Source organism: Saccopteryx leptura, chromosome 3 (assembly GCF_036850995.1).
Source record: "Saccopteryx leptura isolate mSacLep1 chromosome 3, mSacLep1_pri_phased_curated, whole genome shotgun sequence".
In the NCBI taxonomy this organism is placed as follows: Eukaryota; Metazoa; Chordata; class Mammalia; order Chiroptera; family Emballonuridae; genus Saccopteryx; species Saccopteryx leptura.
In genome coordinates this window covers 113794692-113818830 of record NC_089505.1, presented here as the reverse complement: position 1 = coordinate 113818830, position 24139 = coordinate 113794692, and the positions used below count along the sequence as shown (strand labels likewise).

The window sequence follows — 24139 nt, the reverse complement described above, 5'->3', positions numbered from 1 at the left end:
GGAAGACAGCCTAGAACACAGAATGCTGGGCCCCATCTCCGGAGTTTCTGACTCAGTAGGCTTGGGTTTGGGTTTGAGAACTTGAATTTCTAACATGTTCCCAGATGCTAGTCTGGGGTCCACACCTCAAAAAGCACTGTTCTAAGTACTTTACACGCATCACTTCATTTAATCCTAACAACTACAACTGTATGAGGTCAGTTGAACAAATAACCGACTATGTCCATTTTATTGACGAGGAATATAATACTGAGAGATTAAGCAATTTGCTCAAGGTCTCATAGTAAGTGAGTAAACCAGGATTGGAATCCAGGCAACCTAATTGTAATGCCAAACAAAACAAAAGACCTCAAAATACCAACAGATAAAAACTGCTCTGAAAGAAGTCATTTTCTTTCACTCATAGCTTTTCACCATATTCTAATCCTAATAAAATAAAATTTAATATCAAGAAACAAAATAAACCAAAGTCCTTTTAATCTGTCCATCAAATGATTTCAATAGATACTCATAGAAATTTAGGATTAAAAGGGACCTTACAGGTCATCTGGCCTAAATGCAACACCAGCATCTTGAGATAATCCCGCTTGAATCCTTTTCAGGAGACAGGGCTCAGAATCTCACATTAGGGGAAGCATAATTGCAAGTACATCATCTTTAGCTATGACGAGCTAACCCTCCCCCCAACTGCCACCACGCTGCTGCCACACCCACCGTCTGCTGGCTGAGCTGCTCTGAGAGCACTCTGCTGTCCTCTGCCTGGCCCGGCTTCATCATTTCCTGCTGGGCAGTGGTTTCCTCAATCCATTTGATAAGAGTTCCATGGCAGGCTCGGTAATCTCCCAGAACTTCCTGGATACTTTCTAGTTCCAATTGGCTGAAGGAGCAGAGAAAAACTGCTATGAGGTATCTTGGTGTCAATATAATAAAGTAAATGAGATTTCCCTTCTAGGCCTATGCCTCCAGCTGAGCTTGACCACACAGGATACATCTTTATTTGTGGGGGAAAGCAGTACAATCCTGAGAGGTATGTATGAGCCCGGTGTCCTGTGGGGTAAAGAGTGGCTCTGGGAACCGTCTGGGGCCTGGCATCCTATGATTATCCTTGTCAAATTTTTTACTGAGATTTCCCAGGATTCCCAGGGTTGCCAATAAGGTAGTACTGGCTGTACACTTCTGTTCCTGAATGATGGAGTGCCTATCACATTACCCCAGCTATGATTTATGAATCACTGTCATTTCTTGGGGAGGATGATAAAAATTAGAGTAGGTGAAAAATAGTACCTATTTACTATTCATTTCAGTGCATTTTTTAAAATATCATTTTTGTTAGCCTAGCCATCCATGGGATAGTAATTCAATCCAAACTTATTTGAGTTGTTATAACTCCTCACCCTATGTATTTGCCTACCCAGCCGAGTGTCAGATAGGCAGTTTTCTATATTTCCTATTCAAATCAGTCATCAGAAATAAAACCTTAAGTTACCGAGATAAAAACCACCGAATTAGCAAATGAAAGGAAGCAAGAAATTCTGCAAAGGCTCACAATGAAAATGGTTTATATTTAGAGTCAAAGCTAGTAAAACAAGACCTGAACCTCAGGTTCTGTCCTTAAAAGATCACTAGGTCACCTTTCCAGTCTGTATTCTAAGTCAGTACTGTCATCATGACTTAATTAGGTAAGACAAGGGACAAAGGAGAGGCACTACTTAATAGAACTATCTGCTGACTCAAAAGCAAGACTCAAGTCTGCTTTGGGGCTGGTGGTCCAACTTCCCGTTACTCATCTTTTCCAGAATTCATCGTGACATTTCATTTCTACCTCTCCCTACCAATTCCTGCTTTTAAACAAGAATACGCAGATATTATTATTTTTGTTTAAAACCTACTCCCTGATCCCTGATAGGAGAAAAGGGTAGGGTCATTACCCTGAGACACTTACCGGGTCTCAAGCTGGGCAATGACCCGGTGCCAACGCTCCTGCAGCTGGGAGCCTTTCTCCTGATAGCGCTCCACATCCAGGTTTCGCTCTGGGGTCAGACAATTCAGCTGCTCTGCCACCACCTTGGCCTTGGCAATTTCCTCATCCAGGACTGCAAACACTGAATTCTTGTTTTTCACATCACTAAGCCAATGCTATAGAAACACAAACACAGCAACATAAGATTAAAAATATTCCACGCTAAAAAGTAAAAAAGACTCAAAGGTAGGCAGCAAGGACATGGCCGACAGCTGGCTCCCACTATAGCTGTGATTCAGAAGCTAGACCCTATAACGTCTATGCCAGAAATGCCTCCACAGACCTCACATACACTGGGCAGCTACAGGCAGACAGCACAGCATAGAGAAATGGGCAAAGAACTTGTGTTGGGAATCTGGCTCTATCATCTATAACTTATGAAAACAACATACGTCATTTAGCCATTCTGATTCATGGTTTTCTTACCTGTAATGAAAATAAAAATCCCTACCCTATCCCCCTCACAGAGTTGCCTAGGAAAATAAAATGAAATAACAGCTAAGAGATTTACAAACTTACAGCAAAGCCACTGATTATATCCAATTAAGCCATGATTTTACTGGGGAGAAGAGAGAGAAAAGGGAAAAGCATAGTTCCTTATCTCCCCTTTCTAGCTAGACATATTTCTCAGTCCCTTCTTTGAATCCATATAATAATATATTAAATATGATATTCTGCCTAGTTCAAATGCAAACTTAAAATCAGCGTCATGCCATCCAAAACTGTATTTCTTCACCAACTCAAAGCATTGGATATACAGGGGTGGGCAAAAGGAGGTTCACAGTTGTAATACAAATAAATAATATAAGAATAAACTCTGTTTCATGTACTCCCAACTGTAAATCTACTTTTGCTCACCCTTATATTAAGTCAACCTCCTAAGAAACTCAGAGCAACCAACCCGTAATGTAGAGCGATGGGACTCCAGGGCGGAGAGGTCTGCTGGTACTGCTTCTTCTTGACTCAGCTTGATCTCATAACCTTTGACCAAGAGTTCGGCATCCTGAATGCTACGCACTATGACATCAATTGTCTTGAGCCTGTGAGGATAAAATCATTTCCATTAACGCATGCATTTTAAGAGCTGGGCTACAGATCCAGAGCACCAAGGAGTGTCTAAACCATACCACCCTGAAAGCACCTAATCCGGTCTGATCTCGGAAGCTAAGCAGGGTCGGCCTTTGTTAATACTTGGATGGGAGTACCAAGGAGAGGGTCACAAAACATAACTGCCCAAATCAATTTCATCATCACTAGCTGATTAGTGAATCTCAAAAGAAAAAAAAATGGGGGCATGGCATATGTGGTTCCAATTTAAACCAATTCACAATAAAGTTCTAGGTGGCACTGAGACATGCACACACGTGGTAAACTTGTGGGAGAAAAGGTATAAGACCTGAAATCCACTCAACATTGTGAAACATCTAAGACCTTTTTTTCCTCAAGGTCAGGGGTGGAGATGGGTGGTTAGAGGGAAGAGATTCAAAGACCTGGTTACTCAAAACTTTTCTTTCTATTCTTTAGTGTCCCTTTCCTTTCCTTTCATTTTACTTTTTCAAGCGAGAGGAAGAGAGATAGTGAGGCAGACACCTGTGTGTGCCCTGACTGGGATCCACCTGGCAACCCATCTGGGGTTGATGCTCAAGTACTGAGCTATTTTTAGCTCATGAAGCTGATGTGCTCCAAGGGAGCTATCTTCAGTGCCCCAGGCCACACTCGAACCAATCCAACCACTAGCTGGGGGAGGGAAAGAGAGAGAGAAGGGGAAAATGGGGGCAGAGAAGCAGACGATCATTTCTCATGTGTGCCCTGACCAGGGATCAAATCTGGGACATTCATATGCCGGGCTGACACTCTATCTACTGAGCCTCTGGCCAGAGACTTCCTTTCTTTTTGTCCAGAGGTATCTAATCAAACAAAAATGAGGTAAGAAAGAGTCCTAACACTGCAAATGAACTCCCACCCCACTGGCATTTGTTCAGGGGAGCCCAAAGGAACCCATTCCATACTTGGAACTAAAGCCATGGTATCTTGTCATGGGTACATGCTCTTCAAGATCTACAACCCCTCTGGATTGTTCATGAAACACTCCAGGAACTTTCCTTTCTCATTCCAATGGAAAACATTGCCATTTGGACCCAAATCCTCCACTCACTCACTTATTCAGATAGACAGTGGAGAGACTATATACATGGTCCATTTTCTCCACCAGCAGATTGAGTTCTGAGTGCAGAGTTGAAATACTTGAACCAGACGGGGACTGATGGAGAAAGCTGTTGCACTTCATGGAAAAAGCATCCAAGTCTGACCTCAGTTGCTGCAAATCACCCTGGGTACTCTGTCAGGAATAAGACATACAACAAAGATGAAGACAGAATTAAACAAAGAAGTTAGAAAGAAGTCTTTATTTGTAATAGCCAAATATGGAAGCAACCTAAATGCCATCTATAAGAGAGTGGTTGAATAAACTCTGAAACAGCACTAAAGGGGGTGAAGGGGAAAAAACAGACACAAGTAATTTCTGGGCAAAGTATCTGGCCTATTGACACATCTTCAGGCTAACAACAAAAAGACTATAAATACTGTACATGTTGAACTCCAGTTAATAGGTTTTTTTAATAGTAGTATGAGTAAGCACTTCTGAAAGTACTCTCTGCATGTGTAAGAACTGAGCAATAAGTAAATTTGTTGTGGATAATGTAAAGTAGATTTTTCAATCTTGTGAAAGGGAAGGAGGAAAGGTTGGAATAAGCGCTATGGTATTAGTTTGGAACTAGATGGAGATAAGAGATATATGAATTCATAGTTTTGTGTGTGTGACAGACTGATAAATATATTGATCTACCTTTGTGATATATTTATATATACATACTTAGAAATAGGAGTGTGTTTGTATGTGTGAATGCATATATACATATGTAACCATGTATTTTTCTAGCTCTATCTGCTGAGTAGTCTTACAGCAATGACACCCCAACAACAATGAGCACCCAGATCTTGGTCTCTAAAAAACATTCTCTATGTAAAGGAAGCAAGACTACCTTAAGAAATGGCTGGTTCCAGGATGGGGATGGCCAGTGCAAGATAAACCTGGAATATCTTGTTTTGTTGCAAAATAATAAAGCACTCAAAGGATAATGATGACCTGTTAAAATGACATGAGCCAGCTTTACAGGGCTCCCAATGGCTAAATTTGAAAAATTTTTGAACATCAAAATAAGGATAGTAGCAAATTACAAACCACTGAATAAAATAAGAATTCATAAGTCTCTACTGACATAAGAGAGAAAGGAGAGAGGGAGGGAGCTCTTTCCATTTGATAGAATAAAAATTTAAAAATGTAAAAGGAATGACAGAATTAGAAAATCTTTTGGCAACAGTCATACTAATATTTATTCACTCAAGAGGCAACAACAGATGCTAAAACTAGTTGGTAAAAGCTTGATATAAAACAAGATATTTACATAGCCTCAAAGTATCTCCTCACAAAGTAATTAGTAATACCAGAGGAGAAAATAACAACAAGTGATAAAAATTATCAACAGTAATAGAACAAATCAATATCATATGCCGCCTGATATTATCCAGCAAGGACACAATATCCCTTCCACAGTATTTTTGCCAAAAGTGGGTAACCTACTGTATTTCCCCACATATAAGGCGCACCCTTTCCCAAAAAATTTGGGATCTAAGAACTGGGTGTGTCTTATACAGTGGTTGTAGATTTTTTTACTTGCATTTCCCACTTTTTCGCACTTGTTTTTGCACTCATTGTTGAAGACAGTGATTCGTCATCAGACACAGATGAAGACAAGCTAATGGACGGGAGTTTTGACAGTGATGAGGAGTTGTATTAATTTTATGATGAATAAAACTTGAATTCAATAATTTTTTTAAAACTTTATTTTTTTTATTTATTCATTTTTAGAGAGGATAGGGAGAAAGAGAGGAGAGGGAGAGAGAGAGAAGGGGGGAGGAGAAGGAAGCATCAACTCCCATATGTGTCTTGACCAGGCAAGCCCAGGGTTTTGAACCGGCAACCTCAGCATTTCCAGGTCGACGCTTTATCTACTGCGCCACCACAGGTCAGGCAGAATTCAATAATTTTATGTAATACTTTTTTTTCAAATTTCGGGCCCCAAAATTAAGGTGTGTCTTATACATGGGAGCATCTTACACATGGGAAACACAGACTTTCTAATCATGAGGAAGCCTCAGATAAACATAAGCAGAGGACATTCTGCAAAATAAATGGCCTGTACTCTTCAAAATTGTTAAGCTCATGAAAGATGATAAAAAAAATTTTAAACTATATCAGGTTAAATAATCTAAAAAGATACAGCAACTAAATGCAACCTGTGATATTGGATTGAATTCTGTAGCAAAATTACTTTTTTATTTTTCCAAAGTTAGAAGCGAGGAGGCAATCAGACAGACTCCTACATGTGCCCAACCGGGATCCACCTGTCATGCCCACCAGGGGACGATGCTCTGCCCATCTGGGGCATTGCTCCGCTGCAGCGGGAGCCATTCTAGCGCCTGAGGCAGAGGCCATGGAGCCATCCTCAGTGCCCAGCCCAACTTTGCTCCAGTTGAGCCTTGGCTGTGGGAGGGGAAGAGAAAGATAGAGAGGAAGGAGAGGGGGAGGGGTGGAGAAGCAGATGGGCACCTCTCCTGTGTGCCTTGACCAGGGATTGAACCCAGGACTTCCACACACCAGGCCGACACTCTACCACTGAGCCAAACAGCCAGGGCGGCAAAATTACTTTTATGGTTGTTGCAAGGGGGATAGGGTGAGTTGAGGGTTGGGCTGCTACCCCAAAAAGGATTATTAGAACAACTGATAAAATTTTAGTAAAGTTTTCTATCAATATTCATTTCCAAATTTTAAGCATTGTCCTGTGATAATATAAGAAACTACCCTGGTTTTTGGAAACACCCACTGCAGTATCTACGGATAAAGGAGCATCATTTCTGGAAGTTACTCTCAAGAAAAAAGAAGATTATTATTCTGTATACATACGTGTAGAAGAAAATTATACAGCAAATGTAAAAAAAAGTTAACATTTGGGGAATCTAGGTGAAGGATAAATCTAGGTGAAGAATAAAAATTTTAGTATATCAAAAACAATTTTAAAATAAAAAAGAAAAATGAAAGTCCTTTAGAAGAGCTAAATATTAACCTTTATTTCTTAGAATGTTCAATTTTGTAGGGATAAGTAGATTTTGAGAGACCACAGAAAAGTAAAATACTTCAAATGAAAATTACAGGTTCATATGATATGATTCATACAGGCATGTTAGGTCCTTTATGGCCAATGAACACTATAGTGCCCTCTTGACCTCCTCTTCAAGCTTAAGAATAATTAAGAAAGGTAAGAAGAAAAAAGAAATCACTCCTTCTCATTAGCCATTCCTTTTCATTTCCTTTAAGCTCCCAGATCAAATCTAATACTCTTTTTTGATGGTAGATTTTTAATAAATGGTAAATATTCTGTGACAGTAATATCCTGGAACAAACAGGCCAATAGAAATATGGAAGGCTTCACAAATCTGTGTCACACTTCCTTGCATAGGAGCCATGCTAATCACTGTATTATTCCACCCTTAGTATATGGACTGCTGGAGTGAGCACCAAGTCTAATATTCTTTGGAACTCTCTCTACCATCCCAAGTGGAAATGTTCTAAAACCCTCTAGAAATTCCTAGAGTAATGTTTGCTTGGAAATCTGGAAGTACACTAGGTACTATTTTATAATCTCTCTTAGACTGAAGTCTCTAATTGTGATTTCAACCTTTTATTCTTTTTAAACTACACTATAAGCCAAAAACAAGAATTTTGCCTTACTTTTCTATGCATGCCTCCAAGCACTTAATAAAGCAACTAGTATTTGCTGCTTTTACTTCAAGAACACTACTCTAATTTTCATAGCATGTTACCTTTCCAGAAAGCTTATTATATGTACTATATTACTTAATTTTTTAAAAACAACTAACTCTGTGACTCACATATTGTCTCCATTTTCTAAGAAAGGACACTAAAGATTAGAGTTAATTTGCTCAAAGTCACAGAGAAAGTGCATTAGAATCCAGAGTAGAATCTGATTCTTTCCTTAAAATTTTTTGAGTCAAATGACTGGCAATAACTATGTAATACAAAGTAACACTTACATGTAAGAGATAGACCAGATAGGAGCATCTCTACTAAGCAGTCTTCAAATACATAGCCCAAATGCAGTGCTTAGAGCAATTTACCAGTCTGTCTGCTTTCCCAACTGTGGATGGAACTAATCAATTTTTGGCAATCAGCAGAGCTGAAATCAAGCTTTTCCACAGGTAAAAGGCACTTACAGGCTGCAGGGAAGTATGAGTCTATTGCCATGAGTCTACTGCCTTATTTTTTTTGGACATACTCTCTTGCCACCCAATTCATTCTGAAAGCATTCACCATGCAACCAACACTCGCCTTGCTCTTAGTGCGTACCTCTTGCTCTGCGATCCTTAATGCACTGTCCTGCCGGGCATCTTTGTCAATCCTAGAGCTGGCTGGAGCCTGAATTCGTTTGACTAGCCTCTGTTCACACTCCTCCAGGCGCAGCCGGATATTCTTCAGCTCTGAAATGTACATCTTGGCCGCCGTCTCCTCTTTGTCCTCTGTGAATGCACAAGCACAGAAGACCATCAAGCACCATACCAGAGATCAGCAAACCTGTGCACAGCAGCTTCACCCTCAGACAGTGGGTACCAATGGTTCCGGCAGAACTGACAGTCCATTAATGAAAGCAAGGCCTTACATGGGCAACCTTATGCCTGGGCCTAAATTCCCTGCATTATATAATGATCTTTAAGGATTCAAACACTTTATTTCCACAAGACAAGGTGATGGATTGATTAGCAACATAGACTAAAATATGGCCTCTTCTTCCATCATCTGAATTCATTTCTACAAGTTTCTCTCTTTCAAGGTTTTAGTTTTAGTGCTGACAGCACTTTCTAGTTTACATGAAGAGTCTTGCAGCACCCTTCAGGGCTCATTCCACCAGGACCCTCCTCTTCCCAGGGCACACACCATTCTCCATGGATTGCATCAGGTGCTGGAAGTGGGCTTTACAAGCCTCCACTTCCTCTTCCAAACGCAGACAGTCCGCCACTGAGAAGAGCACTGAGTCCCGGCTGTCCTGCAGGAAGTCCTCGTAGTGGGCCTGCAGGGTCTTCATCACTTGGTGCCAGTCCCCTGGGGATGATGACCGCAGCTAGGCAGGAAAAGCCACAAGAAATTTCAATAGAATGGGAACATAATACTTTCTTTCTCCTTTTTATTGACATTTAACAGACACAAAATTATGTACAAACCATAACTGTAAACATGCTGATTTTTCACAAATTGAACTTGTCCATGTAATCTGCATTTAGATTAAGAAATAGAACATCACTAGCACCCAGAAGCACCCTCTGTGCCCCCTTGGACATAACCTTTAATAACGGTTAATTCACCATAGTCCCCTGTGACATACACTTATGCAGAAGAGATTCTTATCCTGCAGTGAGAAGAAGCCTGTACCCTTCTCTCTCTGCCAAGAGGACCAAACATGTTATATATTTTCATCAGAAATTTCCTTAACATTGAACCTGCTAAAAGCCACAGGCCCTTAACATTGAACCAGTCTCCCTGACCCTTTTGTTTTCTGATTGGGTGAGTAGGGAAAAAAACTTGTCAATAGAACAGCGGTTCTCAACCTGTGGGTCGCGACCCCGGCGGGGGTCGAACGACCAAAACACAGGGGTCGCCTAAAGCCATCGGAAAATACATATTTATTATACAATAGAATATGAGCCAGGGCTAATGCTCTCATAATTACCTTTTCCAGGTTCCAGGTCTTTACAAGGTCAAGGTCCTTCCTCAGGTAGTTCCAGGAGATAAGGCTTTTGGTGTTAACATGTAGCTGATGCCAAAGGGCCATCACCTTCTGATAAGACTGCTCCACTCTAGGAACAACACAGAGCCAGGGCATAGCTTTTGTAAGACTTTAGCTTCACATTAGGGACCCTCAAGGAATAAATGTGATTACTTTAGCAGAACTGAGTGTGTATGCTGAGCTGGGAAAGTTAGTAAGTCAAACAGTAAAAATCCAGGAATCTTTAGAACTAAGTTAATAGAGATCCTCAAACAATTTGGATTTGCTACGCTATCATGTATTTTATATCAGCACACATTTAGCAATCTCATAAATGTTACCTGCATGTAATATAATTATGAGAAGTCAGAGGAAATACCCAGGGAAAGCAATTACAGAGAAAATTAGAGATAAAATAACCTCATTTGGAATTGTTGAAAATGTCAACCTCAACACTTCAAAAATGATTGTTATTAGCTATTTAGAAGTTCATCTGGCATATTGGAGGAAACTGCTTGAGAAGAAGACTTTTTTTTTGTAAGCATCCATGCCTAATTCAATCTCAACTTCTGGAAGACTTAAACTCACAGATATTCAGACACAAGCAACAAATATCAAATTACCATGAATTTCTTCAAGTTTAGAAATGTGAGATACCAAAGTAGGATGAAAAACTAGAAGCCAAGATTGACAGTTAAATAAAAGGCATTAAACTCATTAATTTATCTTCCCCTTTTCCAAAAACCCCACTAAAATATCAGCAAAGTTGAAATAAAAGTTCAGAAAATCTCAAAGAACAAAAACACAGAAAAATATAAAACAGAAAGAAAATTAGAGAATCAGTACAGGAGATCCAATATCTGACAAATGAGAGTTCTTAAAGGCAAGAACAGAACATAGAGAAGGAAACAATTCAAGAAATAATCCAAGAAAAATTTCCCCAGATCTCAAAGATGTGAGTTTCCAGTCTGTGTTCAGAATTAGCATAAAGCTTCACCTGAAAACAAAGTATTCCCTCCAAAAATTAAAGACAAGCTAGGATTTCAAAAGTATCAGAGAGATAAAGATTTCATTCAGGAGGTTAAAGTATCAAACTGATCTGTGCTGTGACTGTATGAGAGGATATACAATTCTGTGCATCTGTCAAAACCACAGTACTGCTCACTACAAAGGGAGAATTTGATAGTTACGTAAACTTAAAAAAAAGAAAGATAAAGAATGAGAATAGAACTGTACTTCTCAACAGCAAACCCTGGAAGCTAAACAACAGTGGAACAGTGCCTTCATGTTATAAAAATTCATAACTGGATAATTCATTATGAAGGGAGAAGAAAGTTTCAGATATGAGAGGTCTCAAAAAATTTACTTCCGGCCCTGGCCGGTTGGCTCAGCGGTAGAGTGTCGGCCTGGCGTGTGGGGGACCCGGGTTCGATTCCCGGCCAGGGCACATAGGAGAAGCGCCCATTTGCTTCTCCACCCCCACCTTCCTCTCTGTCTCTCTCTTCCCCTCCCGCAGCCAAAGCTCCATTGGAGCAAAGATGGCCCGGGTGCTGGGGATGGCTCCTTGGCCTCTGCCCCAGGCGCTAGAGTGGCTCTGGTCGCGGCAGAGCGACGCCCCTGAGGGGCAGAGCATCGCCCCCTGGTGGGCAGAGTGTCGCCCCTGGTGGGTGTGCCGGGTGGATCCCGGTCGGGCGCATACGGGAGTCTGTCTGACTGTCTCTCCCCGTTTCCAGGTTCAGAAAAATACAAAAAAAAAAAAAAAAAATTTACTTCCCATGGACTTTTTCTCAGGAGGTTCCTAGAGAGTGGACTCTCTCAACCCAGGAAATACACCAACAAATAAGACTTGGTTCAGAGGGTCCAGCCCAGAAGAGAGGTAGAGATCTTCAGAATGAAGATGAAGGACAAGCCAGGGAGGCAGTACTGAAGCAGACTTGCACCACAGATTCAGATTGGAAAGGGAGACAGGAATACCCAAAAGAGATGTTTCCAAGAGAATATAAAAATGAAAAATTACCAATGGTGTTTGGACATTTTGTGATGCCTTTTAGAGAAATGTAGGAGAGTTTGGGAATAAATTCATTGTTGGGCAAAAAAGTGTGCGGTAAGTGTGATATGCTTGCTTGCTTGTACTTTGCCTGACTGGTGCATGAGTACAGGCCAGCGCCATGGGTGTATAGTCTAGGTAAGGCTGTGGGTGCTTGCCCTCAGGGCAGCAGATTGAAACTGCGGATTGCCTGCCAGCTTGGGAGGGGCCATTGTTTGCTACAGTTTGCCAAGGAAGGGGTTCCCCCCACCCTGGCCTGTTTTTGGCTTGCTCATCAGCTGTTGCAAGACTCTAATAAACAGAATGGCCTACCATTTTTTGGCTCCACAGTTCCTTTACCTAAGTCTGCCCAATTCCAATGTGAACCTGCATGGCCATGGCCACTGGCCTTATATCCATAATATGCAAACAGACAACAACTAATCAAACTTAAAAGCAAAACAATTATCACTTTCAAGGAAACATGAAGCTATACAAGAAAGTAAATGAGGTAATCTACTTATACATATTTTCAGTCACCTACTCATTCATTTTTTCCTTCAACAACCACCTCCGAGCACCTACTATGTTCCAGCAATAGTTCTAGGTGCTAAAGCTACAAAGTAAATAAAACAGGAAAAAAATCCAAAAAACCTCTATTCTTTTGGAACTTCTAAGAGGAGGGGAAAAGCAATAAACAAATATATTATCTGTTAGTCTGTGTTAAGTTTCATGGAGAAAAATAAAGATGAATAAAGGAGACAGAAAGTGACAGGCAGTGAGTAGGGGAGTAAATCCCGTCAATATTCATAGAAAAGTGAAGGGCCTGAGGCAAGGGTATGTTTGGGGTGCCTGAGAAACAGGAAAAAGATGAGAATACCAGAGCCAAGCACAAGCAAGGAGAGTGGCTGAGGATGAGCTCAGAGCAGAAAGGCCCAAGGAGAATACATCTCACAGCAATCCCCCATAGTAATCAACGTGTGGCTCAGCCATAAACCATTTAATGCAGTAACACAAAAATAGCAATTTAAACAAAACTTGTGACATAACTACATTTGGAAGATGGAAAAAGAAGTGTGTGCAGGTGTATGTGTAGGAAGCTAAATGTTAATTTCCAAGAGGAGGAAGTCAACAAAGTTGAAAAAAATCAGAAAATAGCAAGAAAAAAATCACATGATTAAGAAATTTGGGCCTGACCAGGCGGTGGCGCAGTGGATAGTGTCAGACTGGGATGCGGAGGACCCAGGTTCGAGACCCAGACGTTGCCAGCTTAAGTGCAGCTTCATCTGGTTTGAGCAAAGCTCACCAGCTTGGACTCAAGGTTGCTGGCTCGAGCAAGGGGTTACTCGGTCTGCTGAAGGCCCACGGTCAAGGCACATATGAGAAAGCAATCAATAAACAACTAAGGTATAGCAGCGAAAAACTGATGATTGATGCTTCTCATCTCTCTCCGTTTCTGTCTGTCTGTCCCTATCTATCCCTCTCTCTGACTCTCTGTGTCTCTGTAAAAAAAAAAAAGAAAAGAAAAAAAAAAGAAATTTGGAATTAAAACCAGAAAAATCTGCTTCAAAGAGTTGAAAATAGTTGCTCTGGGAAGCAGAACTCTGGGATGGGGAGGGTGGTTGGTAGGTCTTATTATAAACTCTTTGGTATAATTCAACTTTAAAAAATATGTACATATTACTCTAATAAAATATAAATAAAAGAAGAAAATTAGCTGTCATTAAAAAATCAATCTGAGAATAAACTATTTATAACCAAGAATTCTTTTAAAAAAGAATTATTACTAAATATGTCTCAGCCCTGGCCGGTTGGCTCAGTGGTAGAGCGTCGGCCCAGCATGTAGATGTCCCAGGTTCAATTCCAGGTCAAGGTACATAGAAGTGACCACCTGCTTCTCCACCCATCTCCCTCTCGCTTCTCTCTCTCTCTCTCTCTCTCTCTCTCTCTCTCTCCGCCTCCTGCAGCCATGGTTCAGTGAAAGCAAGGTGGCCCCAGGCACTAAGGATTGCTTCATGGCTTCCTCCTTAGGTACTATCAAAAGCTCTGCTGGAGGCCCTGGCCGGTTGGTTCAGTGGTAGAGCGTCGGCCTGGCGTGCAGGAGTCCTGGGTTCGATTCCCGGCCAGGGCTCACAGGAGAAGTGCCCATCTGCTTCTCTACCCCTCCCCCTCTCCTTCCTCTCTGTCTCTCTCTTCCCCTCCTGCAGCCAAGGCTCCATTAGAGCAAAGTTGGCCCGGGCACTGAGGATGGCTCTGTGACCTCTGCCTCAGGTGCTAGAATGGCTCTGGTTGCAACAGAGCAACGCCCCAAATGGGCAGAGCATCACCCGCTGGTGGGCATGCTGGGTGGATCCCGGTCAGGCGCATGCGGGAGTCTGTCTGACTGCCTCCCCGTTTCCAACTTCAGAAAAAAATACAAAAAAAAAAAAGCTCTGCTGGAGCAACAGAGCAATGGCCCCAGATGGGCAAAGCATCACCTCCTAGTGGGTTTGCTGTGGTGGATTCCAGTTGGGGTATGCAGGAGTATGTCTCTGCCTTCCCCTTCTCTCATGAATTAAAAAAAAAAAAACAACTAAAAAGAAAACGTCTCAACTGAACATAAGCATTTACTGAAACTCTACTTGTGGCTGGGAGTATAAGACTTGAAATCCTAATAGAAGGTCTTTCCCAAAAGAAACTAAAATTTGGTCCCTCTGTTCAAGATCATAAACGCAGACTGTCCCTACATCAGTGCTCCCAGGACAAACAGCAGAGGTGGAAGCACACAGGGGCAGCTGAGCAAAGTCACCTGCTGGCCATCTCAATGGCATCCTTATTGGGTGGAGTGATGAGGAAGCAAACAGATGGCACCATTGCCTCATTCCCTGTGGGGCTGATCACTTTCCACTTGGTCCTCTGTGAATTATCTTCCAATACACATTCGTCATTCTTGCATATAGTGATCTGAAGAGACAAATTTACAAATAATTGCTAATGGATAAATCAACAACCTATTATTACCTGAGGCCTGACCTCAAGGCTATGAAATCTGTAAGAAAAAATCATTTTGGAGATCTGCCATCACTTAGGGAGAGTTCCTGATTCAGACAAAAAGATAACATGTAAAAATAAAAAACACAGGAAACGTTGCAGATGTCAAATAAATCCAGGAAGTGAGTGTTTATGAAATGCCTGGTACATGTCAAATAATGCAGTAAATGAAGGGTAGAAGGAGACTGTTAAGACCTCCAAGAGCAATCTCTCGCATAATCAACCAGTAGAATAAAAATGAAATAGACATAATGAATACTCACAACTTTGCTTCTGTGATACTTCCTCCTCCTCCCTTCCTGTCATCCCACCCAAATCCCTGAAAACAGTTAAGTATTTGGAATCATCAGGACTTTCTCTTGGGAGATAAGTAACCAACAGTGTTATCACTATCTTATAGACAAATATTGAGACAGAAAAGTGCAGGAAAAGTTCATATATTCTTTTGTATAACCAATGTTTATCAAGCCAGCCATGTACCTGAAAGTGCTAGGCCACTAGAGATGAAAATGGTAAAATGGAAAGCTGACAAACATGGTCTATATTCCACATATTCTCGAGGGGTATACAGTTACAATACTGTGTGAATAATAAAATTTACTGAGAATGCACGAAAGGGACATGACCTAGTCTTGGCCAGAGAGGTAAAGAAAAATTATTCAGACATCTGAAGCCATATTAAGGAATTTACACTTTCTAAATAGAAAGGGGAATTGCTGTACGACTTAAGCATGGGAGTGACAATTCTTTGTAAATGATCACGCTGGTGGTAGGATAAAGAATGTGTTAGAGCCTGACCAGGAGGTGGCGCAGTGGATAGAGCGTCAGACTGGGATGTGGAGGACCCAGGTTCGAGACCCCGAGGTCGCCAGCTTGAGCGCGGGCTCATCTGGTTTGAGCAAAAGCTCATCAGCTTTGGACCCAAGGTCGCTGGCTCAAGCAAGGGATTACTCGGTCTGCTGAAGGCCCACGGTCAAGGCACATATGAGAAAGCAATCAATGAACAACTAAGGTATCGCAATGTGCAATGAAAAACTAATGATTGATGCTTCTCATCTCTCTCCCTTTCTGTCTGTCTGTCCCTGTCTATCCCTCCCTGTCTCTGTTAAAAAAAAAAAAGAAAAAAAAAGAGAGAGAATGCATTAGAGCCCTGGCTGGTGGCTCAGTGGTAGACGGTTGGCCCAATATGTGGATGTCCCAGTTCAATTCCTGGTTAGTGCACAGAGGAGACGTGACCATCTGCTCCTCCACCCCTCCCTCTTTTCTCTGTCTCTGTCTCTCTCTCTCTTCTCCACTTGCAGCCATGATTCAGCTGGTTTGAGGACATTGCCCTGGGTGCTGAGGATGGCTCTGGGAAGCCTCCGTCTCAGGTGCTAAAAATAGCTCGGTTGCAAGCCATGGTCCCAGATGGGCAGAGCATCGGCCCCAGACAGGAGCTGCTGGGTAGATCCCCATCAGGACACATGTGGGACTCTGTCTTTCTATCTCCCCTCCTCTCACTTGGAAAAAGAAGAAGAAAAAGAATGCATTGGATGGGGAAGCTGTTATAATGATCCAAGTGAAAGAAACTTGGGATAGAAAAAGGAACAGCTAAGGGATATCTATTTATTTATTTACAAGTCAGTACTGACTTGGTAGTCCTACTAGCCATGGGGGATGAGAGAGAAGTCAAAGGTATCTCCCAGGTGTTACCAAGTACCATTTCTGTCACCACTTAGGCAGCTGAGTAGATAGGTCGGGAGCAGATTATTATTATAGAGTTGAAGCTTTTAAAAGAAAATGACAGAAGAGATTTGAGCATGTCTAAATTCTAAATGTTAGCCTGACCTGTAGTAGCACAGTGGACAGAGCATTGACCTGGAATGCTGAGGTCACCAATTCGAAACCCTGGGCTTGCCTGGTCAAGGCACATATGAGAAGCAACTACTATGAGTTGACGCATCCTGCTCCTCCCCTCACCCCCTTTCTTTCTCTCTGCTCTCTCTAAGGTCAATAAATAAAAAAGTTTAAAAATTTCTAAATTTTAAAAACTCTTTATCATTTGATTTTTCCTTACTGTCATAACTCTATCAGGAAGCTCCCCTTGTCCCTCACTTCCCTCTAGAGCCAGAAGTACCCGTCCCCCTCCTTACCTCGATCTGCCGGTAGTCACAGATGGCCTTCACAGAAATGGTGCTCTTCAGCACATGGTCGGGACTTCGTGGCTTTAACTGAACAATTGTTTTTGATCTCCCAACAAGACTGGCAACAGAACTCTTGGACTGTATAAGCTGCTCCTTTTCATCCTACAAAATGAGAAGAAAATAAAAAAGACACTAATGTTGCTACTCAGAATGACTAACAAAAAACTGAAAGCTCCACTCCCTTCGAGAATGTCATTTCTCAGTTAAATAATTGTTGGTGGAGCCATCTTAGAAACACAGGGGTAGAGGAAAAAGGAGAGACCGTTTCTGTCTTCTACCAAGTGCATTTGGACTCAAATTTTGCAGCTTTTTCCCTGTGCCCTTTCAACAAACCATAAAAGCTACATGCAAAAAATAAAAATAAAAGACAAAAAAATAAAACAAAAAGAACTTCTAGCTGCCAAATACAGCTATAAAGCTAGCAAAGGATTTCCCCAAATAAAGTTCAAAGAACACAGAAATTAAAAACAATAATAACAACCATGTTGTTATTGTTGTTGTTATTCAACTTCTCAACGGGAGAAGCCAGTTCTTGCCTTCTGCTTAGGAGAAGCTAGAGTTAAGTTCTTTAAAAATTTTAAATTATATCCACCACAAATGTTTTACTTTTTTAAATTGAGTCAAACTTTCTCCAGAAAGATCTTAGCTCTCCAACCAACAATCTACAAATCAATACTGTTGGTGAAGGCATTGTGACAAATGATTTAGGGTTCACCTTTTAGTGCCTTGCTGTGTGACAATCATGTAAATTTGATTGGTTTGAAAGCAGTACCATGCAAAATAAAACTCTCAAGTCTCTGCAAACCCAATTATCTTAAAACTAATGAACCTCTTGTCAACAAAATTGGTAGCGATCTACTGCCAATTCATTTAACGTAAAAGATTAACCGGAATGTTTCGAGCCCGTTTCAAGGTACACAAACTCCCCAGAAGAGGGCTTTCTTAGGATGGAAATAGATGTAATGAGAGTAAAGAGTTAATAATGTTAAGAAATGCCATTAAGGAATTCAGAATATGCAAGTAAAAAAAAGAAATGCTTAAATAAACTACCTGTGCCTGTCCCGGGGAGCATGATTGGAAGAAATACAACTTTAACTTATTAGTTAAGAAAGAGGAATGGAATATATCAGGGAGACAGCCTCACTGTTCCATACTTGCAAGCTCGTCCACCCATGTCATTTGCCTTGCAATACAGATGTCAATTTCTGTCTAACCCATAGCCAAACATCTCAAACTCTAGACACCAAGTGCTCAGCATGGTAAAAGTTCTGAAAAGAACCAGAAGCCAGGACAGATGCTCCCGAACCTGACGGAAAGCTGAGGACAAGCTGAGGAGCAGACCCAGGTGACTCCATGCCCCGAGGATGCCGCCAACCCGATGCCCCTGACCTGGAGAGGAGGGAACAGAGCAGCGACCCTCGAGAAGAGAAGATATGACAACAATTGCAGAGGAGTTACCCTACGACAGGAAGGTACTCTGTGGGAGGGAGGAGATAACAGCCAAGGATTATTATAATCCTCCTTCATACCTGAAGTACCTCCGAAGGAGACATGCTAGAGACAACATCTGAAAAGTCAGGTTTTTACCCTTCATTCCAAATTAACAGATTATCTGCCCAAGTGAAACACTGAATGCAAACTCACTCATAGGTTTATAATTCCTCTAACTATATATATACAAAAAAAACAAACAAACACCAACCAACATTCATAAATGCCAAGTCTTACCCACAAAACAAATGGCATTGTTTTGAGTTATTCTGCTTTTCTTATTTATAATCTTCTATTGAAATGTGAGGATCCCCTGGCTTCTCATACAGGAAAAGTAATTTCTCTATTACATACATATTTCTATCTTACTGAGAGATGTACCTTGAGCCTTGTCTTGCCGACTCTATGTAATATACATTCAATAAATGTAAGTAGTCCTGCTGCTGATTTCATTACAGCACTCCTGAAGGGACAGTTCATTGGAGGAAATGAAGGTAAAATTGATTTGGGTTAAATACTGAATGCAATACTATTTTTTTTAAAGTAAATATTGCTACATAAATAAATTGGAAAATATAGCATTACCTCTAAATAAGATTTTAATGTCCTTAATTAAATTCAATTTTCTAGTACCTCATCATTACCCAAAGAAAATTGCCAAGGAGGAGATATTTGGCTCAAGTCTAGTTTCATAGGGGTTTTCTGAGTGAAAAAGAATCTGATGTCAGTTAATCCCCTTCAACCCTACTTTTGTTGCTCTACACCTCATCTCTGGCTCCAACTACAGAACTGAAACAGGAACAAGGCAAAGAAAGTATGATGAGCGCTAAGAGGCTCGGGGAGATGACTAGGCCTTTACTTCAATAACATACCCAAAGGAATCTTATTAGCAATGTCTTTAAAGAAAGAAAGGAAAAAAGGAAAGGGAACAAACTGATTAAACTCTATTTGAATGTGAGCCAAACATAAAAACAATGACCCACTGCCTGGAGCTTTCAAGGATATAAACAGCAGCAGCTGATAGGGTTTACCCTGTTTCTCAGAGCATGTTTCTGTAATCATCCCACTGATGCAACACCCACCATGGAGTCCTGGAGCAGGTCCTCGAGGCGGGATAAGCTGGTGTTATGGTCACAGGAGTATTTCCGTTTGATGGAGTCTTGGAGGTTCCTCAAGAAAGACTCCAGATCCCGTGCATCACTGAAGAACTGTGGGGACAGAAGGGAGGGGGGCTTTGTGCTCGCTACAACACAACACCAAGACCTTAACTGAGAAAGAATAGCCCTACTGCGCAGAGCCGAGCAGAGCTGATTACACTCTCCGGGATTAGTGAGAGTTCATTACAAAAGCCATGAAAGTATAAACGGGAGGTTTTATGAAGCCATGGCCTAGAACTATTACTGATGACCAGCACAAAGCCTGCTGAGCACTGTGGAAAAGTCAGCCGGCTTCACCCCCCCCCCCCTCAGAAAGCTCTGCTCATTCCTCTTGACTTCTCACTAGTGACAGCACTGGGCTGTGAGGTATAGTTCACAAAAGCCTAGATGTTGAGTTATCAAATGTTTTAATTTGTTGGTATAATTACAAAATCATCAGGAAGAATATTTAATTTAGGGCAAAACCAAACAGATAATAATTTATTGTCTCTGCCTACCCTCATTTGAAAACAAGTAGCATATCTTTCATGATGTGACAGACTGTAGAAAAAAAATGGCCCTGTTATTTTATAGGTCTTGCCATCAAGAGATGGAGTCTATTTCTCCTCCCCTGGAAGCTGGGCATGGCCACATGACTTCCTTTGGCCATTGGCCTGTTACTAAGCAAGGCAGCAGACAGGCGCTGGTGCGCTGGGGCTCCCTCTCTCTGGCTGCTTGTGGACAGAGGCACCACGTGGAGAAGTCCAGAATAACCTGCTGGGTGCTACAGACTTGTATACAGACTTGTAGCTCATCGCCCCAGATGACATCAGACATGGGAGTGATGCTGTTAGGGACCCACCAACCCCAGCCTGCCTGCCAGCTGCCTGCAGTCATGATTAAGCCAGGTAAGATGAGAAGACCACGCAGCTGAGCAGAGCCCTAAGTGTCAAACCATAGAATCATTAACTAACTAAATAATTGCTGTTTTAAGCAACTTAGTTTTAGGGTGCTGGTTTATACGACAGAAGCTAACTGACACAGGTGAGACTAACTCTGCCTTCCCCATGTATATGCACGCGCACACACAATCTCTTGCCAGAATGAAAATATTCTCCTCAGTCTCTGATACACACATACTTACACAAAGGCACGCACGCAGACAAACACACAGCCCACATACCTGAAAGTAAGCAGTGTTCTCCTTCACGTGCTGCTCGACACACAAGCACAGCTGCTTCATCCACTGCAACTGGGACTGGACAGCGGCGCTGTAAGCCTGCAACCACCAAGCACAGGCAGAGCAGCATGAAATCAGCACACCCAGTACATGCACAACGCTCTCCTCCAAGTACAACCTCCTAAAGATAGGGAGGACTACAGAAGATACATGGAGGTACTTGATTGGCACCTGCTCAGTGCTTCCCATAAGCAAGAGGCTTGTCTTTTATCCAACATGGTCTTGTAAGAAGGGGTTACACAGAAAAGGTCTCTCCACACTCAGTTGCAACTAAAGGATCTAGCCAGCAAAACTCAGGCATAAACAAACCCCTCCTGAGTTCCTCTACCATCTTTCCTCTCTGGGCAACGATGCCACATCAACAAGAGGATCTGTCTGGGTAGTTACTTGAAAAAATATGGTCCAAGTCATTTTCCCCGTGAAGTTAAGAGTCAATATCTCTTCTTGTTTTTCATAGTATTCTCCTTAGACCATCTAAACTGTTTGCAGTCTTTTGAGGGCTGAGACGAAAAGGGAGAAGACCCGAGACAGATGTTCCCATCATTCCTCGAGGTCTTTCAGCAGAACAAAGCCACTGATTTGAACACTTTTATAACAGCTGCCTCTGAACACTTGGCTCTCACACATCCTCCAGTCCATACCTCCACAGTCTGCTTGGCTGGGTGGTTCTCAAGTGATAGCAGCTCTGCTGTATCTTGTAGAGACCGAAACACATCCTGTTTTTCCTCCAGTTCCATTGTCAACTCCTGAAAATGGAATAAAAGTTTATGCAATAAGCACTATTAAAGGGACAGTATCAGTGAAGAAAAGGCTCTGTTCCCTGCCCTACTTTTTAAAAGCCTACAGCACTGGGTTACAGTCAAAATGAGATGCATGAACAGTACATGCCAAAGGATTTCAGAAAGGAGCAAAAATACCAGAATTACTGATGAATGATTCACAAAGGATATGGAACTCACGCCAGACCTGAGTAAGTGAGGGAACATAGGACGAGCACTGAAAGCAGAGAAAGGACAAAACTGGGCTAGAGTGGCTAGTTCATGCATGCACCCACCTAACACAGTACCTGACATACCCGTGGACCCGAGGCCCTGACTGGCTGGCTTTGCTACGACTATTCCCACAGCCTGTTGTGTCCTCTTCTGGCTCTAATTCTATTGACACTACAAGACCTACTTTAGATGCCAGCTCTTCTATCAGATTTGACCCCTCTCCCTTGATGCTTTCCAAGCACCTTCTTTATATCTATATAGTCTGTTCTCATACAGACTGTTCTAGGTATTATAATATCTATTCTGTCTCCTTTACCTCAGAAGAATCCTATACCACTCTCTATTCAGGAAAAGCCTATATTTTTAAATAAACTCTAAAGTCATGGAATTAAAATATATAATGTAAATGTTAGTTAAAATGTTTCTGGCCCTGGCCGGTTGGCTCAGCGGTAGAGTGTCGGCCTGGCGTGCGGGGGACCCGGGTTCGATTCCCGGCCAGGGCACATAGGAGAAGCGCCCATTTGCTTCTCCACCCCCCACCCCCTCCTTCCTCTCTGTCTCTCTCTTCCCCTCCCGCAGTGAGGCTCCATTGGAGCAAAGATGGCCCGGGCACTGGGGATGGCTCCTTGGCCTCTGCCCCAGGCGCTAGAGTGGCTCTGGTCGCAGCAGAGCGATGCCCCCGGAGGGGCAGAGCATCGCTCCCTGGTGGGCAGAGCGTCGCCCCTGGTGGGCGTGCTGGGTGGATCCCGGTCGGACGCATGCGGGAGTCTGTCTGACTGTCTCTCCCCGTTTCCAGCTTCAGAAAAAAAAAAAAAAAAGTTTACTATTTGCATTGGATTTACAAAATGTTTAAAAATCCTCCAAGATGTAGAAATAGTAAAAGCAGCAAAAAGTAACCCTATTAACGTGTGTCCATCTTTCACTGAAAAGAATACAAAGTACTGTCCCATAGTCCAATGCTGAATTTTCCTTCCCATTTCACAAATGAAGAGATTGAGACCAAAGAGTTTTTTAATGAATTAGAGAATTCAGCATTTCTGAGAAGCCTCAGTTAAACAATACTAGGATTATTAAATCTTACTGAGTCTTTTACACAACACTTTGAAGTAGTGCTATTATCCCATTTTATAGAGGTCCAGAGAGATTAAATGACTTGCCAAGGTCACAGAGCTAGTAAGCAGAGGAATAAGAAGTTACATTAGAACTAGCTCACTTCAAAGACTATAAGCTTAACCACAAAGCTATGTTGCTTCTGAAATGACTCAACTTGCAGGCTGCTGCTCTGTTAACCCAAGACACTGCCTTTCTAAACAAACTCATTCTAGCGTTCGATTTCTCTCTCTCTCCACATCCACTTCTCCCATGCGCAATGCATTAAACAGTATCCTTATTTCTACCTAGCAGAATGCAAATCCAGAAACCCAAGCTCTCAGCAGACTAGACCCTCTGTCTCCTTCTGCTGCTATTATAGAAATATGACAGGCATGTTGTGCTAGACTCACAGAGAAGTAATTTTTCTTGGCTGAGATATTGGGATTGTTGTCACTCCAATCATATGCTAGTTCCTCCTCCTCCTTCTCATTCAACCAAATCAACTCAGCTGTAGCTCTGGAAACAAATTTATGCAGGCTCTGAAGGTGCCTCATCCGGAAGCTAGAAGTTTCCTAGACAAAGCAAGGATTACAAGGTGAAACCATCAGCCTTTCATCTACAGAAGGTAGCACATTTGACTTCCAAGCAAAGAATAATTCAGGAAATGAATTTTGTCTTCCTTTTTAAATCTCTGGGTGCTTCTCCATTGACTTAAATGGAGTAAAAGTCTGGTACAGGACTCCCAGAGCCCTTGTCAATTTTAACTAAAAGCTGAAACTAACCAGGCCTTTGTGGGGCTCCCTGGATAAAAAATGATCCTGGGCTTGTCCTACCCTGGGCAACACTGAGTGACAGAAATGAAGAACAGAGAAGTCCCCTCCTTATCAACCTCAAACTTTCAGTATGGTGTCTCAAAGCACACACAGCCACTGCTTTGTAAAGCCTGACAGCTCAGACAGGTTCTACTTAAAACTTCCTGGGGCAGTGGTTCTGATCCATTAAGAAAATATTATAATACATGCAGAGTAAATGAT

At 41.9% G+C, this 24139-nt stretch overlaps 1 protein-coding gene across 14 annotated transcripts in view; it reads right to left on the bottom strand.

Annotated features, from left to right (window-relative positions):
* Positions 1-24139, bottom strand: part of MACF1 (microtubule actin crosslinking factor 1) — a 370922-nt gene that overhangs the window by 153380 nt on the left and 193403 nt on the right. For 10 of the 14 annotated variants that reach the window (XM_066375924.1, XM_066375919.1, XM_066375920.1 and 7 more), the window contains 13 exons: positions 23516-23677; positions 21663-21767; positions 20965-21060; positions 19728-19853; positions 17104-17256; positions 14730-14884; positions 9880-10006; positions 9090-9273; positions 8505-8674; positions 4180-4358; positions 2922-3060; positions 1943-2136; positions 715-877 (listed from right to left, as the gene is read on the bottom strand). In XM_066375924.1, the coding sequence (XP_066232021.1) occupies positions 715-877; positions 1943-2136; positions 2922-3060; positions 4180-4358; positions 8505-8674; positions 9090-9273; positions 9880-10006; positions 14730-14884; positions 17104-17256; positions 19728-19853; positions 20965-21060; positions 21663-21767; positions 23516-23677 (1953 nt within the window). Of the gene's footprint in view, positions 1-714; positions 878-1942; positions 2137-2921; positions 3061-4179; positions 4359-8504; positions 8675-9089; positions 9274-9879; positions 10007-14729; positions 14885-17103; positions 17257-19721; positions 19854-20964; positions 21061-21662; positions 21768-23515; positions 23678-24139 lie in introns of all 14 variants that reach the window. The other 4 variants (XM_066375911.1, XM_066375914.1, XM_066375912.1 and 1 more) reach the window with 1 other exon arrangement.